The 24,673-nt window shown below is 35.4% G+C and overlaps 3 protein-coding genes and 2 non-coding genes across 8 annotated transcripts in view; 3 read left to right on the plus strand and 2 right to left on the minus strand.

The window, feature by feature from the left end:
• On the plus strand, positions 1-12,003 carry LOC120342031 (cysteine sulfinic acid decarboxylase-like). Its single transcript, XM_039410685.2, has 14 exons — positions 1-360; positions 1,294-1,348; positions 1,448-1,495; positions 1,650-1,832; positions 2,313-2,403; positions 2,522-2,628; positions 3,108-3,358; positions 4,983-5,099; positions 5,729-5,793; positions 6,066-6,144; positions 6,825-6,935; positions 8,325-8,468; positions 11,367-11,479; positions 11,666-12,003. Exons 1-14 carry the CDS (start codon positions 253-255, stop codon positions 11,814-11,816), a joined length of 1,623 nt encoding a protein of 540 aa, XP_039266619.2. The 5' UTR covers positions 1-252; the 3' UTR covers positions 11,817-12,003.
• Trnam-cau (transfer RNA methionine (anticodon CAU)) lies at positions 2,186-2,258 on the minus strand. The gene has a single exon. It is a non-coding gene; the product is annotated as a tRNA-Met (tRNA).
• On the plus strand, positions 7,557-7,629 carry Trnak-uuu (transfer RNA lysine (anticodon UUU)). Its single transcript has one exon. It is a non-coding gene; the product is annotated as a tRNA-Lys (tRNA).
• On the minus strand, positions 11,855-17,409 carry LOC120342032 (STE20-related kinase adapter protein alpha-like). Its single transcript, XM_039410686.2, has 11 exons — positions 17,101-17,409; positions 16,902-17,019; positions 16,366-16,487; positions 15,848-15,956; positions 15,173-15,296; positions 14,630-14,801; positions 14,208-14,312; positions 13,687-13,771; positions 13,154-13,248; positions 12,817-12,973; positions 11,855-12,503 (listed from the first exon to the last, which is right to left on the minus strand). The coding sequence occupies exons 2-11, from the start codon at positions 16,951-16,953 to the stop codon at positions 12,418-12,420; spliced, it is 1,107 nt and encodes a 368-aa protein (XP_039266620.2). The 5' UTR covers positions 16,954-17,019; positions 17,101-17,409; the 3' UTR covers positions 11,855-12,417.
• LOC120342030 (uncharacterized) overlaps positions 17,152-24,673 on the plus strand; it is a 15,592-nt gene continuing 8,070 nt past the window's right edge. Inside the window, exons 1-12 of one of the 4 annotated variants that reach the window (XM_039410684.2) lie at positions 17,152-17,281; positions 18,208-18,296; positions 18,449-18,593; positions 18,952-19,043; positions 19,439-19,568; positions 19,640-19,763; positions 20,588-20,663; positions 21,051-21,227; positions 21,563-21,757; positions 22,236-22,331; positions 22,855-22,974; positions 24,074-24,208. In XM_039410684.2, coding sequence (XP_039266618.2) covers positions 18,233-18,296; positions 18,449-18,593; positions 18,952-19,043; positions 19,439-19,568; positions 19,640-19,763; positions 20,588-20,663; positions 21,051-21,227; positions 21,563-21,757; positions 22,236-22,331; positions 22,855-22,974; positions 24,074-24,208 — 1,354 coding nt within the window. In that variant the 5' untranslated portion in view covers positions 17,152-17,281; positions 18,208-18,232. Of the gene's footprint in view, positions 17,282-17,491; positions 17,778-18,207; positions 18,297-18,448; positions 18,594-18,951; positions 19,044-19,438; positions 19,569-19,639; positions 19,764-20,587; positions 20,664-21,050; positions 21,228-21,562; positions 21,758-22,235; positions 22,332-22,854; positions 22,975-24,073; positions 24,209-24,673 lie in introns of those variants that run through there. The other 3 variants (XM_039410683.2, XM_039410680.2, XM_039410681.2) reach the window with 3 other exon arrangements.

A 24,673-nucleotide genomic window follows, 5' to 3' on the forward strand; every position in this document is an offset into this window, starting at 1 on the left:
TCGTAGAAAGCTTATGTATATTCCGATAACCAAAACGAATGCCGGCCGTTTTAAAAGACGAGACAAACAAAAGTTCTGCGCAGACACCAAATTCATATTTAGCCGTTATCATTACACGTCATTGTGCAAGCAATGAAGCAATCGTACGATTCCGACCGTTCAAGCGTCGCTTTGGTTATATCATAGTGACACAATCTGCATAGAGTAGCATTTTTGAAAGTACGTGTAATAGCAATTCGCTTGTTCGTGCTCATGCTACGGGGAATTCTCTTCAGTCTGTACTACAAGAGTGAACAAATTCTGTATCGCTGCTGTAGTCGTCAATCGATCGTCTGCACACAGAAGCCATACGGGGCCCAGGTAAGAGCCTTTATTACCTTACGGTACAGAAAAGGTGTCGGATCTTTTGTAGAAAATCTTCGACACTAATGCAAAATTGTGAGATATGGGAAAAACGCGCCCGCCACGTTTCAAGCACTGCAGATTGCTGCGTTCTAGCGATGCTTCGTTGAAAGCGACTGCGGGTTTTAAAAGATATCGGTAGCGTGACGCCGGTACAGGTTTTATTTAATTTGTATAGCTCGAAAGTTATCAAACTTCGAATCCGGACTTTTCATAATGATGACCATTGGGGCACAATAAAACTTGGGAACTTGCAAGAGTGACTGGGTGACACCCAAAATGTTCACAATGGCAGTAATCGCTGATCGGCAGTTGGCCCGTCGCGCCAAGTGTTCAGAATTACGCTTGATTGCCATCGCACTTCTGTTTACCCTGCGTCATCGCAGGTACGAATCCCTTGGGGGATAATTATGTGCGAGAAGATTGATGGACTCCTTACCTCCGTGGGGTGGTTCACGTACCGCTGGTCGGTTACGGATTCCTCTACCCTCAAGTACAAGAATCTGAAACAAAAACTGGCTAACTGATCCCATTCCTGATATAGACCGGTGACCGGACGAGAGGCCGTTGTACGCCTTATGATTAAGTCATCTTATCGGTTTTCCTTTCCATGGGATGAATATGAAAACCCTATGGTATCCGCAACCGAGTTTCTTTTGCCACCTAGATTGACTTATATTTCACGCTAGCATTCTCTAATTCATGTTGAAAGCTTTTTCGATAGTTTTCACGACATAAGTAGTGACCACTATTCATTTTAATACATTTATTTTTATGTCTTATATTTTTTACACATACACACACATTTTTCGTATTTACAAACAAATTTTTTGTGCAACGATTTCATATTAGTCATGTGTGATTTTTATGTACAATATATTTTATTTTTAGAATAATCGAAATCGTCTGATTTTCCTGCATACACGAAAAATGGCATCAAGTCACGGTAATGCTCATTGGAGCCTTTCATCTATTCTTCATCACGATAATTAAGTTTTTCTAAATACATTTTAATTTTGTGAACTTATTTTTTATAAAAACCAAGGATCCAGGAACTCTGACGAAGATACGAACACACGCCAACTGTTAAAGGGTAAGATTCGGATTTACATAGTATGTGGATTGCAATGACTTTTAATAAAAGTGTCGTTTTGTGTACATATATAGTAGTACCGTAGACATAATTTGCACTATCGTTTATAGATTTTGATTTCCGTCTTTCATTAGAACACCAATCTTTTTTTAAGATGTAAATGAAATGATTTTGAAGCACCATGACAAGGCTACCGATAGAACGACGCCGGTTGTAAAATTTCGCACTCCAGATGAATTGGCTTCAGTTATCGACTTCGATGTCGGCTCCGATCCGGTGAATGACGAAGCAATAAAAAGATTATGCGAAGCAACTTTCGAGTATAGCGTTCATACAGGTGAAAAAAATATATAACAACAAATATGATTTTAGGAAAGATATTCTGTGATTTCACACGCCATATTCCTTTGGCAGTTTTATTGCAATATTTCACCCTTAAACATCTTGCGATTGATTGCAACGTAGCTCTTCAATCGCAATACATTTTTTCTTTTAGTTGTATTGGGAATTTTTAAGGAATGGTTGCACATTAATAACCCAGAAATACCTATGATTTTAGATAATATCACTATTCCAAGCACTTGTGAAATGCGTGAATTATACAAGATTTGAGCAAAATAAAAGTGCATTTCCTATAATCTAAGAATCGACTGTATCTAGCGAATAACAGAAATAAGATTTAAAAAATTGTGCCCCGAGTGAGGATCGAACTCACGACCTTGAGATTATGAGACTCACGCGCTGCCTACTGCGCCATCGAGGCAGACGGGCGCTGCGATCTCAAATACATTACATAAAGCGTCTCTCTCGTTTTCAGATCATCCGAGGTTCTTCAATCAGCAATTTTCCGGAGTAGACAAATATGCTCTTGCGGGCGAGCTTGTAGTGGCGGGAGTAAATAGCAATGCGTAAGCTCAGAAGTATTATATGTAACACTCTCTCTCACTGTTAATAAATATTATTTAGAAACAATGAATCTCAAAAATGATTCCTTGATTTCAACACAAAATGACTATATTTTTACAGACATACTTTTGAAGTAGCTCCAATTTTCGTTATGGCGGAGAAAGCTGTGATAAAAAAGGCCCTCAAAGTGTTCGGTTATGAGCATGGGGAAGGAACATTTTGTCCAGGTAATTATTATAGGAAAAATTTGCGCACAAAATGAGGTTGCCGAATTTCAGTTGTCTGGTTAGATTTGAACTCGAAAAACGACGCCACGTTTTTTGTCAAATCTGGTGTTGAACAACAATTGGTGTTCATTCCTATAGTATTTACTGTAAAAAATATTCGTCTAATATATTCTGAGCTCCTTCACACGTTTTAATTAAAATGACATTGTTATCAAATTTGTTTGTTATCAAATTGAAAACAGAATTTGACTCCCGCAGATTTGAAAGCATACACTATTTTAGATGATAACACACAATCACCTACAAAAATGTATCTACCGGTATGTACTGGTTTTCCACCGTCGACTTGGCGAAGGTCCGAGACCCAGGCACAAATTTTGTCGTTGAAATGGGATATTTAAAAAAAAAATTGGTGAAGGGGTCAAGTTGTGGCTACGTCTCGTATAATCACATAAACCTTTTATATATTTCTCTCTCAGGCGGCACCTATTCCAGTATGTTGGCAACCAATCTTGCGAGATATCATAAGTTCCCAGATGTTAAGGGTAAGGGGATCATTGGTGGTCCTCGATTGGTAATGTTTGCCTCAAACCAAGCTCATTACTCAGTGGTAAAAAATGCAGCCTTAATGGGTATTGGTAGTGATAACTGCATCAAAATAGCATGTGATAATGAAGGTAGAATGATAGTTTCGGAGCTGGAAAAGGAGATTCAAAAAGCTAAGAATGAGGTAACACAATATTTTGAGTCATTCATTTGAAAAGTTGGTATTAACCGTATGTCACTTCTGTTCACCAAAAGCAAATAGGGCAGAATAACGAATCAACCACCTTCTTCACCACAATGTCTTGACATTTCATTTCAAATTAAGAAGAAAAGCAAAATGAAATTTTTTCGTATTTCGTAAAGTATTTTAAAAAAATGGCAAGCTACAATTTTCATTATCACAAAGAAAAGGGCAACGCTCAAATATATGGTCACAAAAGTCGTCGGTGCCCGTATGGTAATGCCTGAAAGCATTGCTTTTGCTGAAAAGATCGGCGGACAGACGATTCTGAGACTGTCGAGTAATACGGAATAGAAAAGTGATCCCCTTTAATTGAAATAAAATATCGATGAGTATTGGAAATATACCGGGTCCCATAGGACGCAAAGAAAATTTTAAAAATATAGTTATAGTTATAGCGGCTTCTTTCTTCTTAAGTCCTGAAAATTTGAAATCGATTGGTTTCTTAGTTGCAGAGAAAACTCAACAAATCTGTTGGTCCTGATAACATTCCATCATGTTTCCTTCAGCATAGTGTAGACATAATATCGCCGGTCATTATGATTTCGTCAATACAGCTGGGTATGTACCCTTCAGTATTCAAAATTGCTCGAGTAACACCAATTTTAAAATCTGGTGATAATAAAATAATATCTAACTACAGACCGATTTCTATTCATACTTTTTAAAAAACTAATATATGAAAGAATAGTAAAATTTATCAATAAACATAATATGATAAAAAAAGGCTCAATTTGGATTTAGGGACAACCAATCAACAAACCATGCTATTTTAGACATGATGTCATACATCTATGCCAAATTAGAAAATAAAGAGATTGTTTGTTCTGTTTTCATTGATTTAAAGAAAGCGTTTGATACACAAAACCACAACCACAAATTTATTAACGAAACTATTCGCCGACGACACCGGTCTTCTTTCCAGTCATGAATCAATTCCAACTTAAGAAAATAATGTAAACTACGAAATGGTGAAGGTACATGATTGAATGGTTTCAAATAAACTGACAATTAATATTGAAAAATCAAAATCTATGATAATTACTCCCCAAAGGCATCAGATAAACCATGGAATTGATGGTAGTCTTTATAAACTGCAGTTTTGCTGACACTGTCATACCGGTACGGTGCCCGTTTTTAATCTTGGTGTCGCAGACTTATGGTGACCATTTCTGGTTCTTCGCGACTTCCAGTCAATCCGTTTCTGTAACGCATAATTATTTTTTTCCTATTTTGAATTGTATTGTAATTTCTTGCACGACGAAATAAACTTATTGTCTATTGTCTAACAGCACTAATTATCCAACAACAGCCAAAATTTAGCAACACGGTCGGTCTATGGATAAACTTGGTGTCCAAAAAGGTCTATTTCAAAAGTTCTTTTGAAACTGGTGCACAAATCAATTTTTTTCACTAACTATAAGCGTATTTCTCCACTACCCTTGGCTTATCCTTACTTGAAACGAATGGGTCTTTTCTTGGGCTTCGTCGGGTGGAACTGGAATTTTCTCGATTTCGTAGAAATATTCAAAATTGCTTACTCCGTGTTAATTGTTTACATTTCCAGGGTGCCATTCCAATATTTGTTGTGGCAACAGCAGGAACGACTGTTTTGGGGACTTTCGATCCATTCAACGAAATCGCTGACATTTGCGAAAAGCATGGAATATGGATGCACGTTGACGTAAGAGATTTTAGTTTATTGCTTATCGATCTTGATCGGTAAGTATGTTTATATGTTTTTGTCTGTCTGTCTGTTAGACACTTTCGTATGTTACGCGATATCTTACGAAAGCATCAGCTCTGAATCAGCTCCAAATTTTGTATGTGCATTCATCATATATCGGATCAGAAGCCTATTGATTTTGGATGATGTCGTATAAATAGCGAGTTAATAAATAATTAGTGATGGGACACGCGGTGTCGCTATTGAGTCAGAGCGAAGTGGGGGATCCCCTATTTTTTTTTTTGATTTTTTTAGATTTTTTACCTATGCAGATCAGAAATTTTTGCAAACGATTGTGTGCGTAACAATGCACTGTCTGCGATGTGGAGCGTTTAGGTGTTTTGGTTACACGCCACTTCGACTTTGTGGGGCTGGTCGAGTAAAATATTGAACATGCCGAAGATCGATAGGTCGGCGGTCTCCGATCGCTATCTAGTTTTATTTATTATAATGTTCTCTTTTGTTCGGAATTCAAAAAACGATCACTTCTCTCTATATCAACCTTAGTTAGCGCCGATTGTGTTCGTATGCTTTTATATTGTAAACCTAAGTTTGATATTATATTCGGGATATTTCTATCGTTTTAGGGCTGCTGGGGTGGAAGTTTGATGTTGTCTAAAAAGTATAAGCATATTTGCAACGGAATAGAAAGGTATGTGATATTATGATATACTTGAATTTGTGAACTTTTGCAAACGTAGTACACGCGTTTTCTGCCAAGTATGGAGCCCTTACTATCGTCACTATATACCAGCATATTTCTTGTACTTCAATGGACATTAATTAACAAAAATGGTCAAAAACGAAATTTTTATACATTTTTTAGTATCTCGTACTTCGAAATTCACTTTTATACAGCACATTATACATTTCGTGAAGCACGATATTGAGTTCTCCCAAAATCAAAACTATCGCATATTTCAGGTCAGATTCATTAGCATGGAATCCCCACAAAATGATATCGATGCCAATTCAGTGTTCTTTACTTGTGACCAAACACGAGGTAAGTTTGATTAATAATTCTTTAGATTACTGTTTAGCGAAGCAATCAATGTATGCATTATCCTCATTGACAATTTAAATAGCAACGCAAGGAATTTATCCCAACAATCAATTCATTCTTGACATCTTCAATTTTTTTCCCAAGTATAAAAGAAATATACATAAATATATATAAATTAAAGCATATGATTCCGATATTTTAGTTGATAAATAAGAAATATATAGTCTATTTTATACATAGGGTACTAGGGTATTGTGAATTGAACTGCAGGCCCTTTATCTTCGTTTACCTCCAACTAGTCGAAAACCATGCTTCCAAAGTCACTCCAATCATATTATTTGATAACAAAATAATTGAATACCCTGTCCAGAAGGTTAATTCTGCTGGTCATGTATTTATTGCCCCTAAGTTTTATTTTCGCTACAAAAGACCTTATAATCACGGGACACAAAGTCCACAACAAAACATTTGTTCAGACCAAATTTCAACTGTTTGCAGACAACAATAACGAAGTTTAGTCGTTTTTTCAAACAATTATCATAGGCCTACTGCACACGATGCGCTTTTGAAGTACATTTTCTCACGACGACGATCTCTCACCAGATTTATGATATTGTGGTTGAAATTATTGCAATATAGTCATGGTAACAATGATTAAATTTTCACTTTGTTTTATGCAGGGCTTAATGAGCAAAGCTCATGGATTGGAAGTTCCATATCTGTTCCAACCTAAAAAACCGTATGATGTGAAGTATGACGTGTCAAGGGACCTGATACAATGTGGAAGACGGGTATGTTCATTTTATTTTCTGCATAAATTTATTTTTCGTTTTTGATTTGAAGGTTGTTTCTAGAAGAAATTCACGAATGTGGCATTTACTATCATTTCAATGTTTTCTTTATCAAATTAGATTGAAAGACTCGCGATTATCGCAATTTAATTCCATGTGACACAACCGTATTCCTTACTTTCCAGTAGATCCCGGCATTTCGAAAAATCCCTTAAACTTCCCTTTACTTTTGAGAAAGTTTGCGCGGCTTTCCTTTGAAATACTTAATAAAATAAATACACCAGTGTTTTGATAGTTCTTTTCTATATTTTGCGCTGTCGATTCAGTATTTTGCCTTGCAAAATCTATATAATAATATGTGTTTACTTCTTTTAAATTGGCAAAACCGAGGGCGCTGCCTCATTTAGATATTCTCTATATCTATAATATCTAAACTCTTTACTAGCGATTGATGTACGATCACAACGATTGTCATAACCGCATTGCATTTGGCGATCGTCGCTAGCTTTTCACTATGTACATATTAGTAGCATCGCGGTTATTCGAGAGAAGAATCTCTTCTGTTGCCAGAACCCATGACGTGTAGGAATGTTTCTAGTATTCTCACTTGACGCTTTCGCAGCCCGGTTAGCTCAGTCGGTAGAGCGTTGGACTTTTAATCCAACGGTCAAGGGTTCAAGTCCCTTATCGGGCGCCTTTTTTTCGTTAACCACGTTCATTATTCATTAAACGTTGAAATACACGACGTTTATATTTCCAGTTTTAGATGGATAGATTTTATAGCGATAATATTCTAAAAGTTTCTAAATTGGAACTTTTGAGATCAAGTTCGGTTAATTATTTATTTTTAATACAATTAGGATTGCTGGATTCTTCCTTTAGTACGCTATCGACAGATATCTCTATTTTTATTATTAATGATTATCATAACTCATATAATTTCGCACTCCAAACAAAGCTCAGTATGTTTCAAATTGACCTTTCTGAATTTCTTTATTTTAACCTTCCTTTCCAAGTTTATGGAAAAAAGACTTCATTTCAAACAAATTCGGCCTGCCCTGTTAAAGATTTGAAGCTGAAAAATTGCATTTGGTATCTGAATCCAACAACGAATAAAATTAAATTAAGAGTGGATTAGCTTTAAAATACTCAACTTATACATTGAATCATTTACCGGCTGTAATTAAGCACGATACCAACATCAGTGGCTCGCCGTTCGCTTAGTTTTAGTAATTCAGGAGTTTGACATCGATTGGTCGTATAAATATTTGCCCAATTTATGCTCCGATATTTGCAGAAGTCAACGGGTTGCAAACATCAAAATTATTTACACAGTGTTGCAACTTTTCAAACACTAGATTAAAGGACAAGTATACTTTATTATTATAGGCCGACGCTTTCAAGTTGTGGTTGGCATGGAAAGCTCGGGGAGATGAAGGTTTTGAGAAACATGTTGACAAGGCGATGGAAAATGCGGAATATTTTTTGGAACTGGTCAAGAAGCGTGATAATTTTAGACTTGTCACGCAGCAGGTTAAAACTTAATATGTTAAAATATTTCTTTGTGAAAACACAAACAATGATAATAATCATACACAATTCGATAATTGGGAATTCCATGCGACAAAATCTCTGGAAGAATGCATAACCCTATCGATATATTAGGGTCTGACAAGTTCACGTCCGAAACATTGGAGACTGATCGCTGAAGTCCCTGCAACCCGGCTACAAATCCTCGAGTTTTCAGATATTGTGAAGCCACAAAATCGTTTTTTTCAGAGATATGTCACATGAGGGCTTGTGCAACACGGATTGCATCGCATTCAGATAATCGTGTCGTCACTGAATTGCCAGCATTTTGTAATCGGTATTTTCGGCTGCACTACTGATGCTTCACTCCGTTATTCTGTGCTATTTTCATAATTGTTATTGTTCACAGAACCTGTATTTAGTTTAGTAACATGTAACAATTATGCTCCTTTCGTTTTGTCCTGTATTCATCCCATTCTCACGAGAAAGCGACGGCAGCTTGTTCCTTTGGATTTGTCGCGATTTTATAATACCATAATATAAGTGTTTTGGTTTCAAAATTGGTCAACGTGGCGTATAAAATTTTTTCAGCGAATTTGTCTTGTAAGGTATGGTAACCCTGGCATAACGTAGGATACATTTTCAACAACCTTGATAGCACGCCCGCAATGGCTGCAAGTTTATGGGTTGTATGTCAAGTTTATCGAATTGCCTTCGTTTACATGAAAGTTTTTCCCCTTATTCGGACCCAAACTGCCCATGGGTTTATATCGTTTATTGGAAATTTGTTTGTCATTTTTGATGTTTTCTGCGACTTTCCCGCACATGCAGGGGCGGACTAAGCCCCTTTGGTGCCCTAAGCACTGAAGGCTTTGGTGCCCCCAGATGTGTCTTTTAAAATACATATAATTAAGTGTATTATCCATCAAAAATACTCACAACCAACAGTAAAAAAATACAACTTCTACGAACATTTTTAGGTTTTCTTACAATTTTTTGACTGTGAAATTTTGCTCATATTCCCATATTTTCGGTACATTTACTTGAATTTGATTCTGATAAATTTTTCGCCACTGACATTACAAAGGCACCACTAACATTTGGAAAGACAGAAGTCTTTCACTTACTTTTGAAAAGTTTTTTCCTAATTTTTTTAGCTGCAAAGTCTTTGATTAGATCCTTAAAACTAAGCTTATGTAACACATCTGCCTCTATACTCAACAGAGATAAAGCATCTAGTATTCTAGTCTGTCTTGTTTCATAGTGGTTCTGTAGGGGTTTTTAATATACTTCAGCTGAGAAAATGAACGTTCTGCTGAACAATTTGTGATCATTAATGTTAAAAATATTCGAAAGCTATTGTCTACATTTGGAAAGGCGCACTCAATGTTATATTCTACAAGAATTTTGTAAAGTTCAGCATGACTGAATCTTGATTTTTTTTCCCGTGTCATTGAATTTATGGAGCACATATAAATGAAACTGCTGAAGCTCAGCTGAGAAATTACTGTTGAAATCTTCTGGGTAAGCATCAATAAGCTTTTGACAACCCTGCGAATACCTTTCCTTCTCAGCAGATGAAGAGACATTTGGTTGCAGTGGTAGCGTGAGCGCTTCATAGCGTTCAAATTCATCTCGTGGAATGCGCAGCTGGCCTCGTAATGATGCATACAGATGCGCGCATGTTTGTAAGTCTACATTCTCACTTTACAGAACTTGACTTACTCTGTGAAAATTCTGTAAAACTTCATTCCAAAACAATAACATGAAACGAATTCCAGCTCTTGCATTTTATCTGCAATATAAGTAGTCTAGCTGCCTAGGTTTGCATCAACTGGCTTAGCAGAATATGATTTCCATATATTCTGGGAATTGTCACGATTAAGACTCACGCGTCAAGTCTCAACGTGAATCGAAATACCAGATGAACCGAGTACAAACTGCAGTTTCAAATTTTACCAGTACTTATTAGTCTAGTCTACCTTACCAGAAAACTCCCCAACTTCGCTGACCTCTAGATCGCTGAAATGCGATCGCGGAACCGCCACATAGTGCGCCATTTTTAATTTTGATGTTGTCGCTACACCAAACTTTCGACAAGTAAGTTTCAGTGTTCATCACTAATGTACCTTCCCCGAGCATCAACCTCCTTGTTGACTTAGAGTAATTGGCCAATCAGCAAGATGCAAAAAAGTGACGTAACAATGCACCCTTTTCGCATCCGCTCAGACACTTTTCTCACTCAGACAGATTTTCAGGCATGAATGTAAACATTACCTCGTTTTCGCGTTTTTTTTTATCTCTATTCGTTAGTTTTCAGTTGTGTTTCGGAAATTTGAGTATGAATCAGATAATTAAATGATCACCATGTCTTTTTATAAGTTTTAATTCAATTCCAGTAAATGAAAAATTGGTGTAAAAATAGCTGTGTTAGACTAGGATAAAATTTCTTACCGGTATTTATAAAAAGGTGATTATTGTACGCCATGAAACATAATGATAGTCTCAACAAATATCCCCTTTTACAAGGGCCAACTCGCGAAACCACTCTTAAAATAAGCCCCGAGAATTTTGCAATTGTAAAGTATAGGAAGAATTTTTCGGGGGTCAAAGGTCGGGGAAAGGTCCATTGATGTACACGATTTTTTAAAGGTAGTTCGCAAACCTCCAACCATTGATCGAGAAGCTTAATATGATGCTTGAGGAAAAGAAAATACGAACAAGTGTGAGTTGTCTGTTCAACTCGTAATCTTTTATTAAACACCGATGAACTATTGAAAATTCTGTTATAAAAGTTTCTGTGGTGCCCCCCTTTGCTTGGTGCCCTAAGCACGTGCTTATATTGTTTACTGGTTAATCCGCCCCTGCGCACATGCATGACCGATTTACCAAATCTTTTAGCCCAAGCTGACGAACATATCATTCTGGTTCATTCCACCGAGTCTTCGAAACCAGAAAGAGGATGACGAGTTTTGGGAAAAAATGCATTTAGTGGCTCCTACGATTAAAACAAGGTGAGAAAAATGCAGTTACTTCAACGCGCGATATGATTTTAAATGCGGTATTTAGCACAAGTCTCAATCTGCTACCCGGAGTCTTAACCTTATCATCGCTCTAAAATCTCTTTCGGTTTTCAAAATATACTTATTTATTATGTTTTACCACCAACTACTACAAACTTACCCACAAATTACGTTCAGAATGCAAAAAGATGGAACGATGTTGGTTGGTTACCAACCGCTGGAATCACTGGTCAATTTCTTCCGCATGATTGTCATAAACAATCGCGTGACACACGAAGACATAGAATTCGTGCTGGATGAAATTGAAAGAAAAGGTGCAGACTTGTGATCATACCTCCACCACTTCTCATGACAAAAGCACATATATAAAGAAGCAATAATTTATTATAATTAAAAAAAAATCATTGAAATATAGACAAATTCCAATTCGAAAAGGTGGAGCCATCACCACTTGATCTCTACTTTATAAATTTCATCTATTTTTGATGTTCAAATAATAAACACCTTAGAATTGATTGAAGCTTTGTTAAAAACCTTTCGAAAAGAGACAGCTGCTCAGAAAAACAAGATTTTATTCACAGTAATAGTGCAAGCATATATTTGCTCATCATATATTATATGGTCATGTTGCAGGATTCCAGACACAAGCTAAACTGTACAAAGCAAAAAAAATGGGTGATGTTAGGCTACCAACCCACCAAAAGAACGATGGCGTGTTTGCAATTCATTGATAAACTCCAAAATGTGCCCAGTATTCCGGAGGGTCAAGTACAGTTACACCATGCTTGAACGTAGATCATATACTTCCAGTTCTTGCATTTGAAAACACATTGTTTCCCACTAAACCTGAGATTACTACCTAGAATCATATGGTTAAGACCAATCTTTAATATGAAAGTCAATCAACTAGGCTGTGTAACTTGAATGAGTCAACTTCCAAAATCCCATTCTGTGTCATCAATAGAAAGTTCTCCCATCTGTGTCACAGTCAAATCCTCAGGTTGAGAGTCTCCATCTGTGAGAAAATATAGAATTTATCCAATTTGGAATTCAAAACTTGGATCTCCAATATTTCGTTCGGAGTTCAAATTTGGGAGTCCAAATTTTTTACTACCTGGAGTCTGAGTCATTCTGGAATTAGGGGCGCTTTTAATGGGCTCACAGTGTGGTCACTCCCTTATTAGTAACAGGTCAATTCAGATGAAGGGGTAAATTTTTTACAGGAGTGATTATAAAGCAGTGCATGGTGATAAGCAAGAATTAATTTCAATATAGGTGTAATAGGTTAGTCCCAGTTTTTTCAAAGATTTGATGAATCATAAATCAACCTTTTCGATCGCTTCCCACAGGTGTTAGTTCTTTGAATATTGGTTGAAATATTTCCATATTGGAGCGATTTTTTAATTGCTTTAAAAATGGATGCTTCAATAATTCTTCTGCTGTTAATCTGAGTTCAGGTTCCCGTTCCAAGCTATCTGTGACAAACTGAGAGAAAATTATATAAAAGTGAAACAAATGTCCCAACAACTAACCTTGGAATAGGACATTTTTTATATTCACATATATTTTACCTTCCTATTTGAGGTTATGTATACAAATTACCTCACAATCAGTTTGAATGTTACCAGAGGTTTGCAAAGAGAAGATACTCATATAGATATATACCTTATGGAAAGGGGGTGAGAAACGTCGAGATCTTGCTGTTTTTATCATACTCAATCTTGTAACTTCATGATTCAGATTCACAGTTGAACTATCCACTAGAAAAGAATAAACCTTCAGACTTCTGGTGAACAAACAATAAATTTAGACGAAATATATTTGAAAAAAAAATTCAGTACACTCTGGCTAAGTATAAGTGGGAGGTGACCAACAAAAAAACATACACATTATTTTATATGTAATATAGTGATGACCTGTTTTACATTGAACCCGCAACCTTTCAGCAAAATTCATATCGATTTGGTCAAGGAGACAAGGTGCTGACCAAAGGGCATGATTTTAAATTATGGCTGTTTCGTATTCCCCTAACCAGGGCCGGATTGTATTGTATTCTATTACTCCACATAACATAGCTGGATGTTAATATCATTCTAATAAAAAGCTCTATATACCAAAAAAAAAAGGTACAAGCATTTGATATATAAATTATAAATAACAACATTGGAAGGAGAAATAAATGGAACGTAATTACTTACAATCATCTGCAATGTCAGATGGAGGTGGAACTGTAGACTCATCCAATACATATGGAATGGTTCCATTCAACTTCTCCAATAGCATCTGAAAAAATAAGTCATAAATTACAATAAACCAACTGAGGTTAGAGTGTTAACTTTCAAGTGCTGCTATTTAATACATCTCTGCAGAAAAGATAAACCTATATGCACATAGTCGGCCAAAACCGAACACATATTACTTGGAATATTTTCTAAATTAGAGGTGCCTAAAGTTTAAGCCTGCTGTTTTTGGTTATACTGTGAGACTTAATAATAATTTTCTAATTGCACTATTATAAAATATTGTTAAAATCGAGAAATTCAGAACATTATTACAGTAATTCCGAATCGGTTTAATTAATTTTGGACATTTAATAGCTCTTGGTAGTCTCTTCCAACTCTTCTGTCACTACTCTTTTGACTCTCATTTTTGAGCGCTTGGGACTTGTATAAAAGAGTTAACATAACATGTGAAGTTCGAAAATCTTTCCATTTAATACCTGTGTGCTAGGCATATCTATGAATGGTGCATGTCCATTTGCAAGTTCACATGCTGTGATACCAAGACTGTAAATATCTGATTTAGTGTCATATCCTTGCATGTTCTGTAAAATTGAGGTGTCAATTATATAATTGTAACAACATGGCCTGTTTGGCCACAAGCTTACTAAAATTAGAATTCACCAATATTTAGATTTTTCAAATTTTGATCTTAGCTCGGACTTACAGACTTGCTTCTAAACGTTTGCTGTGCTGGGCAAATGAGAAACATTATATGGGCTATATGTTAAAATATACATTGTAATCTTAGGTAGCAAACAGCACATACAAAGTTACAGACAACAAAACTTATTAATTAAGAATGTTACAATATTTGTTAAACACAAACTTCTATTTCTGAAAGTTCAGAATTTCGACTGACTTGTTGCAAAATCTCAGGACTCAGCCATGGTAACAAAGATGTATCATGCTTTGGAAAATCATGAACTTTTCGAACTTGAACACCCTCTCGAGTCAATTCTATGACATTCCGATGTCCTGTCAACTTTACTGCACCCGTTTTCGATACAAGAATATGACTACCTTTTATACCTCTGAAAAATATATAACATGATGGGATTATTATTTATCCTGGAGGAGTGGAAGCCGATAAGATGAATTAATTACATGGCAAACCTCAGCTTCTCGTCCGACTTCAGTCTATGTCAGGCATGGAATTATTTAGCTAGTTATTTGTTTCGGATGCATGGATTGTTAATGGTGGGGGAAGCTGTAACTGACCAGCAGTTTAGTATACCACCCTATGATGCAAAGAGTGCAGCAATCTTTTCCCCCAAATTTTTCCCCCCACCGATTTCGAACCGGCGATCTAACACAGGGTAATCAGAGGTGATATGGCAATTACTTTAACAGTATTAGTAACACTTAGCATGATGCGCCAGCTAGTAAGTACATGCATACCAACCTGTGAATTAATCGCATGCTGTGAATATAAACCAATGCCTTCAAAACTTCTCTCATTATTAGAGCAATTACGTGTTCTGATAGACCATATTTAAAATGCGCTGACATTATATCTGTGCAGGAACCTAAAATGGAAATATCAATTGTTAAATAATAATATATGACTCTCAGTGGATTAGAAGGAAAAGTAAATCATTGGTATAAGTTATAATTCCATATCTTTGCTATAGTATACCAGATCGAATGAGTGAAAATGATCTAAATGACATATCTCTTCCCTGACTAGATTTCATCAAGATTTGTGCAATAAACATTTTTGAAGAGATGTATAAATCTGAAAAATCTATTGTACATACAAAAATATAACATTTTCCAAAGTCTGAAAAATATTTTAAAATTTTCCACAAGCCAAATCCATCACAAAATACAAAAACAACCATCGAAACCGATAAAAAAGTCAGATTAGATGAGTCTCTCTGCCCAATGTCATATAGTCTATATCTTCCTTAATTTTCACATAATTTTGATCATACAGTTCAAACAAATGTCCAATTATCTGCTGAGCAAGTTAACCACTTTGGCATGATGAATATTCTCCTCGAATATTTCAGGACCTTGCTTTGAAAGAAATTTAAATGCTCCAAGCTTATAGATGGAAATAAATAAATTTTCAAACCATATTCCATTAAAGGCATAACCATGCATAGCTTGCTTCCATGAAGAAATATAGATGAGAAAGTGATCACATTTGAATGACTTAAGTTGCGTGATAAACGAACTTCATGCTGAAAATTTGGAGATGAATTCATATCAGGATATTATTAAAGGTCAAAAATCACTCACTTCAGTATGCAACAGATTGACTTGAGGGTATATGGAACTTGACTTGTAATGTTCAAAGCAGAAATGAAATTATACTCTGTATGATTAAACTATGTGACGAACCATAGCTCTTCATCCTACTCTTGAATATCAAACCAGCCCAACATTTTATATGCTTTAATGGGGTTGGTTCAGAAAGTCACAACCACCCTCTCAAACATCAGCAAAAGTGACAAACCGAGAAAGCAAAGTGGCAATAGCGTTTAAAATACTTCCAGTTCCAGAAACATATAATGGCTTTATTTATTTTACTGTTTTATTCTTCAATACCTTCATTAAATCACTCAGTCTTTGATTATACAATTTTAATACCTGCAGCAATGCGAGTAAGCTGGATGGTAAGAAATCCGTGTCCAAGCACTTAATAGCAACCAGATTATCATTCGTCACATTTCTACAATATGAGATATCAGCATTGAACAGTAAGCTTTTGCCTGGTGAAATTTAAAATTTCATTCAAGTTTGCATGATAAGTGGAAGATTAGAAAAAGTTTGTTTTGTGAATCTGTTTTATCCGTGTCATTTTTGTATAATGCCATAAATGGTTGAATTCAGTGGTTAAATTTTCATTTGATTAATACTTTGATGTTATTTGCCAAACGATAAAGCACTTGCTAGGTACAAGTTGACTCGCTCTTGCTCTCTTGACTCTATTATCACAAAGTTTAGAACCATCACACAATACTACAACATGGATGGCACAGCCATTATTTAGTATAATAAGTATACTTATTGATCCATATAAACTAATATTGTCATTTGTGGTACATACAGCGAGACAGTGCATGTACATGAAACAAACCATTTCTGTGAATTATGGTACATGAAATAATACGGCTGGTACCAACCTAGTCGCCCAAGTGAACAAAACGTCTTGGGGATATCTTCAGGACTGCGCATTGTGGGTTGTCGAATATATGAGTTTTGTTGACAATGTCCCGGGAGTGATTAATTATATCTAAATATCTGAAAAGTAGTTATATAAATTTGAAAATATGACGAAACAATGTCGAAATGACGTACGCGGCTTACACAACCCGTGCATACCTTTCTCACTCTTTATCCCTGAAACAATGACATCAGCGCTGATCACATGAAAAACAATCGCACAGTGCGTGACGTCAGTCGCTAGGAATGAGTTCATAGAGCGCGTTGCTCAGTAATCTGTCGCAATTGAGACTCTACTTCAATGAATTAAGCCAGTGAAACGAAGAAAAGCAAATCTTGGGTAGGTTGAATAGGTAATCTTATTCTAATTTCTTCAAAAATTCTAAGTAAAATGATTGTATAAAATCCACCAAAAGCCTGTCGCTTATGCCATCTTTTGTAACTGTGATATCAGAAAGGCAGTCAGTCTAACCAAGATGGCGTCACCCGTTTCTCTCGTTTTTACATTTATGAGAGAGAAAGAAAAAATTCTTGCGCAGTCGTGTGATGTCACAAAAGGTCGAACGTAAAGAGAGTAGCTGTGCTTGTATTTTCATGGGGGATAGCACGGGTTGTTTTGTCACGATTGTTCGCTGGTCGTCCGAGTAATGGAAGCTGCCGCTCATTTTGCTATTGTAAATATGCCCTTGGGGAAGAGCTAGCGATTATTATTACGTGATTGAACCTCGGGAACTACGTCAAGGGTACTATTGAAAAATTTAATTTTCATCATTTCCTAGTACGATAAAATACTGTACATTACATGGGCAAATTTGTGTATTTTCCTTACAATTTAGGTAGGTATCTGTATGTTGAGAAGGTAAACTCTTAACATTCCAGCATTCAGAATAGCAAAACTGTTAACATTCAGAACCTTACAGAATAATAGAGCAGTAGTATAGTAAAAAATTATATATATCGTTATAGCTCTTAGCATCCCCCAGTCCCCTGTTATTTCAAACTGACGAAACGCTCAAACTACTGAACTGAAGGTTTTTGTTCACTTGTTTCATGTACTGAGATGGGAATTTTAAATGAAAGCATATACAATGGCTCCTATTGTTGATGTAGAAAAATATATATCTAATTATGATTAGAGTTTACAGCAATTATATTCTCATCAGAACATTTGATTTTTTATGTAATTGTAGAATTTGCAGAAGTATGTAATTTGCAGAACACTATTGGAAGCAATTATTGCATTCAGAGAACTTATTTTATTTCCAGGTGATACAGTTTTATTTGCTTTGATATGCATGTGAGCATGATGGAGTCCTCTTCTCTTCCATTCGGTAATCATTCTGGACAGAATATCAGTAAGCATTTTATATGATGATCGAATCGTATTTTTGTTGCTTAATCTTGACTATTTTAAAAATGGGTTTTTGCTCCGATTTGTATGTAATGAAGGAAAGTTTTTGATGTTATCGTCCATTTTTGTTCATCAAATTGTATTTTATTTTCACAGCCGAAACACGTTCTGAATTGGCTGGACGACAGTCGACATACATGACAAACATGATACTTCCAGATATGGTTCAGTCATCAAAAAATTTTCCACTTGGACCTGATTGTATAATAACATATGCCGATGTTCCGGATCAATCAGTACTGTGAGTTCATATTTGCATTCTTTATTTTTGGTTTTCTCAAATGCTTAAAATTGCCTAATTGCAATCAATAATGACTATTTTTGTAACAGCGACTCGTATATCCTAAAATTTGCTATTGGCGCTCTTGAATATGGTTGACTTAAATTCCTTGCGATTCTGTGTGTGTTGATGCTTTTGAAGCGTAACCGGTCAGAATAATAACACCTTGACTGGATGATAATTTTGCTGCCAATCATGGCTTGAATATTGGTATGAAGGAAATCAGACGAGATATGTTCTCCCAAATAATACTGCAAAAGTTTTTACATGTAAAATGCAGTCTATTCCTAAATATGTGAAATAATATGGATGTTTTTAGATTGAGTATGGATTTGTATTGGCTTATATCATTAGAAAATGGATGCGTTGAATGTAAAGTTCATGTTAGTGATACATCAGCAGGTAGGAAAGGTGAGATTCAAGTTTACTTGTTCAACTTCCAACTTCTCTATCAATGTTCTCATTCACTTCCTATTTTGCATTTGATCAGCGTTGCCATGCTTATGTTATTCATGGTTACATTAGTTTTATTGTATTTGATTGCGGTTTACCAGAATTATGACCACAGTTGAATGGCCAAACTGAGATTTTGAAAATAAATTTAAATTTTGAAATTGACAAAGTGGTAAATGAGAGAAAAAAGGTCTGGAACCCCTAGTCAGTAAATTTTAAAACTAAAACAGGATTTTCTGCGTTGCTTTTATAGTAAATGACAAATTTATTATGTAAGTCCATATTAATAAAGACTAACAATTCCAATTTGTTTCAAAATGTTTCTGTATCAAACCACAGTTAACTTTTTGCAGCAATCACACATGATGCAAGGGTCATTATTACACGCAAGCCAAGAAGATTTGAGGCATATTGTTGCGGGGTATGCAGAGCAAATTTTGTTACAGTTGTTCAAGCATTATTACATATGAAGGCATTTCACAGGTATGAGATGTTATATATAAATCGATATTCAGGCGCAGTGGCTCATAAGGTGAATTTATTTTTATATTTAGACAGAACAAAAAGATACTCATTCAAGATCAAAATGTTTTTCATGATATTGAAAAAGCTATGGAAGTTCCTCCTGTACCATTACCATGGTATGTTGCGAAACGAGTCACTGAACAAGGCATCCAGGTATGTGATTTTTTTTACTTCATGTCTCATTTCATTCTTCTTGTGTTGTTTGTGATCTTTTATGTTTTTATAATGCGTTGTTTTGAAAATTGTTTCCTTCTCCAATCTTTGATTCCGATTCATTTTGACCCCTTTCGTAGGGAAGTACAACTATTTACCAAATTATATAATGTAAATTTTGTCCTAATTGAAATAGCCAAGGGTTCTCAAACTTTTATAAACTGTGGCCCCATTCCAGAGACTCAACTCTTGCCCCCCCCCCCCCAAGTTTTGACAAACTTGCATCAGTAGTTCTATGCAAAACATTTCATATAAAAAAAAAATCAAAAAACACGAGCAAATTTTGTCTCGATAGTACTAACAAAGGTCACTCCCCATTCCAAGGATACTCAACTCGTTTTCCCCTTCTGCTTTCAGCAAGCTTCCATTAGTTTACCAATACGTTCAACATGTTCAGTAATAAAAAGTCAACAAACAAAAGCAAAAGAATTAAACTAATCCCAGTCAATTTACTTTAAATTAATGCAGTCATGCAAATATTACCTAATAAAGACCAGAGAACAGCTCTGTAGACAGAGTGCCCAGTTTGACCTGAGCTATATCAATCAATATTTATCTACTCTATATGCAGGCCTAAACTTGTGAGATATGGATATTTTTTTAAGTAAACACCTGGCAAACAAGTGGTTGACAAATTAATGATGCTTCTTCGCAGCTACGGTTCCATATTTTTCAGTAATGTTATTTTATAGATATTATAAATATCGCTTTATTTAGATATAACTACTACTATTGCAAGCAGTCATTTGTCTTACAATTTTTAGATTTCAAATATTCAACCTGTCGGTTCATCATCTGATAGTGATACACCGACAACCAACGCTGGCTCTTTTAATGAAGGTACGTAATAGATTTGTGAATATTTTGCACATGTTATTTGGGCCCAACAAGTTACCTGCAAAAAGGTTTTCTGAATGAATATTCAGACGAATTCGTAGTCACAGAATATCATTGGTAGTGGCATCAGTGGTATTGCTAACTTTCAAAGTTTGTTAGCAATTGTACAGATTTACAAAACATACATTTTATCAAGTAGAGTGGATTACAACTATCTGCAAATGATATAATTGAAGTTCACATGAATATTGCTTTGCTTACACTTTTCTACTACTATTAAATCATGCTAATTTAATATGTTTCTCTGAAAATTAAACCGGAATTATATTGACATGATATTCCAGATAACAAATTTTACTTTGATCGATAATTTGGATACATTTTTTAAAGGGGAAGGCAATCCTGTCACTGTTCTATTGCAAGCGATAGTAAAAGAATATAAAAAACCTGTTCATGCTGTTCTTTTTGGTGAAGATTTTGCGGAAGTTAAAGTTCAATTTGAAGATAAAACTTCACTTGTTGCACATTTACCTGATCTCGCTGGGGAACAAATGAATGAAAATACAGGTGGAATTTATATTTTTTATATCGAAATGGTCCATATAACGTGAAGTTGTGGTGACCAGAGGGCCAAACCATCAACAACCAATTAGCTATCGTAATAAGAGAATTGTTTTTGTGAAATAGTGTAAATAGTATTGAATTCTCCCCAAACGATATTTCATCCTAGTGTGATGCAACACACTTAAAAATGCCGATAGTGTCGTTATAAACAAGAAAAAAAATTCATAAAGAATTAGATATGTTGGCTGTGTAAATAGTTTAACAGGCAATATTGCCTGTATGTTGCCAGCATCCGTTTTTGGGTTTGGAATCGAATAATACCATATAATATATTACAGAAATAGATCCAAGTGCGAAACTGGAGTTTCAAATCCAACGAGTGAAAACCGAGGGAGATGAATCAGAATCCTGTATAGTACGAGTCAATAATCCAACACTCGCTCAGCGGTTAATGGCATCTGCTTTAAAACAAGGTGTAGAACAAGGCTCTGGGACCGATCTTGCTGGTCAAGATGAAGAAGGATCTTCTAAAGGTATTTCTATTTTTTCTTTTTCCATGTCTTTCAGTACCCACATTGTAGATAACGCATCATTCTGCCATGAAAAGTCCTAATATTATATATATTTTGTTTCTTGCTTTTGAAAGACTCTTATTTAATGCCTTGTGCTTCAAACAAGGCCTGGTACAAGCAGCCACTAATATCTAATGATAGGTAAGAAGCTATTGATTTTGGAAGAACCAGAAAATTTTCTATCGCCTACGCTATGTATTACGCCGGTAGTGTGCATGGGATTTAAACCCAAGATGTGTAATCTGCGATGCCAACACAGTTATGTCTAACCCTATAACCATCTTAGTAGGCCATCTTTGATGTTAATTTTTTCTAAATTTCATGCAAAAATCTGCCATATTATCGATTTTTCTAATCTTTAACATACGTTGTTATACGTACTTGCTTATTTAGAATTGGGGTTTTCTTGGATTCACTCTTCATTCTTATATTCATATAGAAACAGAAACGGAGAAGTTCTCTTCAAGAATCGTCAAACAAAATGAAAATTCTCATGTCAGTTCTTCCACTGGTGAAAAAGAAGATAAACCCGTTGGTACGTGTGGTATCTTGAAGAAATGATCTTACATTAGGATTATGCATTAGAATAATAAAATTTCAAACTTCTATTTGGACCAGTGTCTTGTTTTCGTGATCATAATGACTACTTAAGATCTTAATGACTACATAATAACTTTAACTCAGGTCTTTGTAAAAAAACTTTAAAAAAAAATTTGTTTAGAGCATTGGTTTCCATTCTTGGGTATTCCCATGTACTACTTGGGTATTCATTACTATCACCACTTACCACCTTATATCAATATGGCTTTTGTAACCTAAATAGTGACTTTCTTTTGCAAAATGACTGTGACTCATATCATAACTGTTGTTACAAATCAATTGTCTCTTTAAAGCGTCACAAATATAATGCATGCTGAACAGTAGACTTTAATGCAAAAAAAAGAACGACAAAGAAAATGAATAAATTATTGTGAGTGGTTCTACAACAGGTTGGGAATCACTGGCCTAGGGCATACACCGCACTACATTGACATTATTTCATTGTTTGTCATTTACAGATTCTCCTGCTCCAGCAATGAAATTGAACAGCAAAGGGAGACCAACTAAAACAGTCAGATTCATGGTTGGATCTCCAGATAGTGATGAAGACTGCAGCAGTACTGCCAGTGATAGAACAGGTTTGTGTGTACTTATGATTTATATTCGCAATAATTTATTTTGAACTAAAAAACAGAACCCATAAATTTCTTAATAACTTCTGCTGAAATGAAGAAAATTTATTTACCAACTTATCTTTTGTGTATGATTGTACCCAAAAGTTTCAGTAATCTTGGATGCTTTGCAAAAAAGTTATGTTGTCTCTAGATTATGTTACAAATGACCTGGGTTTTGTTTTTTGAGTAGTTCCGGCTTTTAATTTTTTATTACCTAACATTGCAAAAGCTGAGATGCGAGTTGAATCATCTGTGTTAGCGGATCTTTGGCAGGGCCATTTTTGAATCGAGTCCCAATTCAAGTTATTCCCTGAGTTAATTCTCACTGGATGTTAGTTGATGAAGAATCCAAGTCATTGTATTTAGATGACCCGAGTATTAAATAAATGGTGACTCTGGTCGAGTCAATGCCAGAACATTTGAATTTTTTGAACACCTAATCACTGCCAACAAGGCCCTGTACAGGCAGCAGATAGCTAACAAAATGTAGGAAGCTACTGTATTTTTGTAAGGACTATAATCTTTTCGGTTCTCCATTGCCTAACCAATATATCACACCCACAAAAAATTTGCTACATGTTAGTTTCATGTTTTCATCATTGACTTTGGGATGGCATTGTTACATCACAAACTGCTGACCTAATGGTATCGTTGTATGTAACCTTATATGGGCATATTAATGATGCTTTATGTTACGGCAATGATGAAAATCATAACAATCCCTAGAGAGTCTTTTTTCGATGAATTCTGTTTTTGGCAATTATCGTTCTCTTTATAATGTCGATGGTTTCGCCTTATAATCATCATTCATTTCTATGTTCGTATACCTTCAACCCATTGTACTTTTGGTTATGTGGAGGAAGCGTTACCAAAACATTCTAGCATCTGTTTTTAATATTTAGAATCTTGCTGACATATTGGTATTTGGTAATTTGGATTTGCCTGACGTTTTTTTCGAATTTTGGTTATGTTGGAAACATTACGAAAACATTTCGGTATCTGTTTTTAATAGATATAATACGGTATCTTGCTAGCGTTGATTTTTTTTGTTTTGTTATATAAGGGGGTCGTGATAGTGTTTCACCTAATACATCAAATGTTGAAAAAGAAACAACTGGCACCACCAGCTCAACTACAGAAAATCAAGAAAAACAAAATTCAACTGCGGATGAGAAAAAACCGTCGAAAGAAGATGAAGGTTTGATTTTTTATTTGAATTTTTTTGTTATCAACTTTAGGATGATGTTACACACCCTTTATTGCAGTGCTCCCTAACTGAGGTCGTGGACTCAAAATGAGTTCGCAAAGGGCCCTTGTGAGTTCACACACACATGTTGCCCACATCGAACAATTTCGTATGAAAAACAAAAATAATTATTTAAACGCAAAACATTCGTATTTCAGTTCAGTTATATCGACTTATTTGCGCGAAAGTTTATTTTGTGACAAATTCATTTTCCGAATCAATCACAAAATAAAAGCAATTATATACATATGGAGAACTCTGTAACCTGAAGACAACATCAAATGCACTTATACTACCATAAACCCCAGTTTTGACAAACTGGTGAAACAAGCTCAGGGGCAAGGTTTACATTAAATGTTGCAAATGAAATCAACATTTATTTCATTGTTGTGTCTTGAGTATGCCACAGAAATGGCC

Source organism: Styela clava, chromosome 3, assembly GCF_964204865.1.
Source record: "Styela clava chromosome 3, kaStyClav1.hap1.2, whole genome shotgun sequence".
NCBI lineage: Eukaryota > Metazoa > Chordata > Ascidiacea > Stolidobranchia > Styelidae > Styela > Styela clava.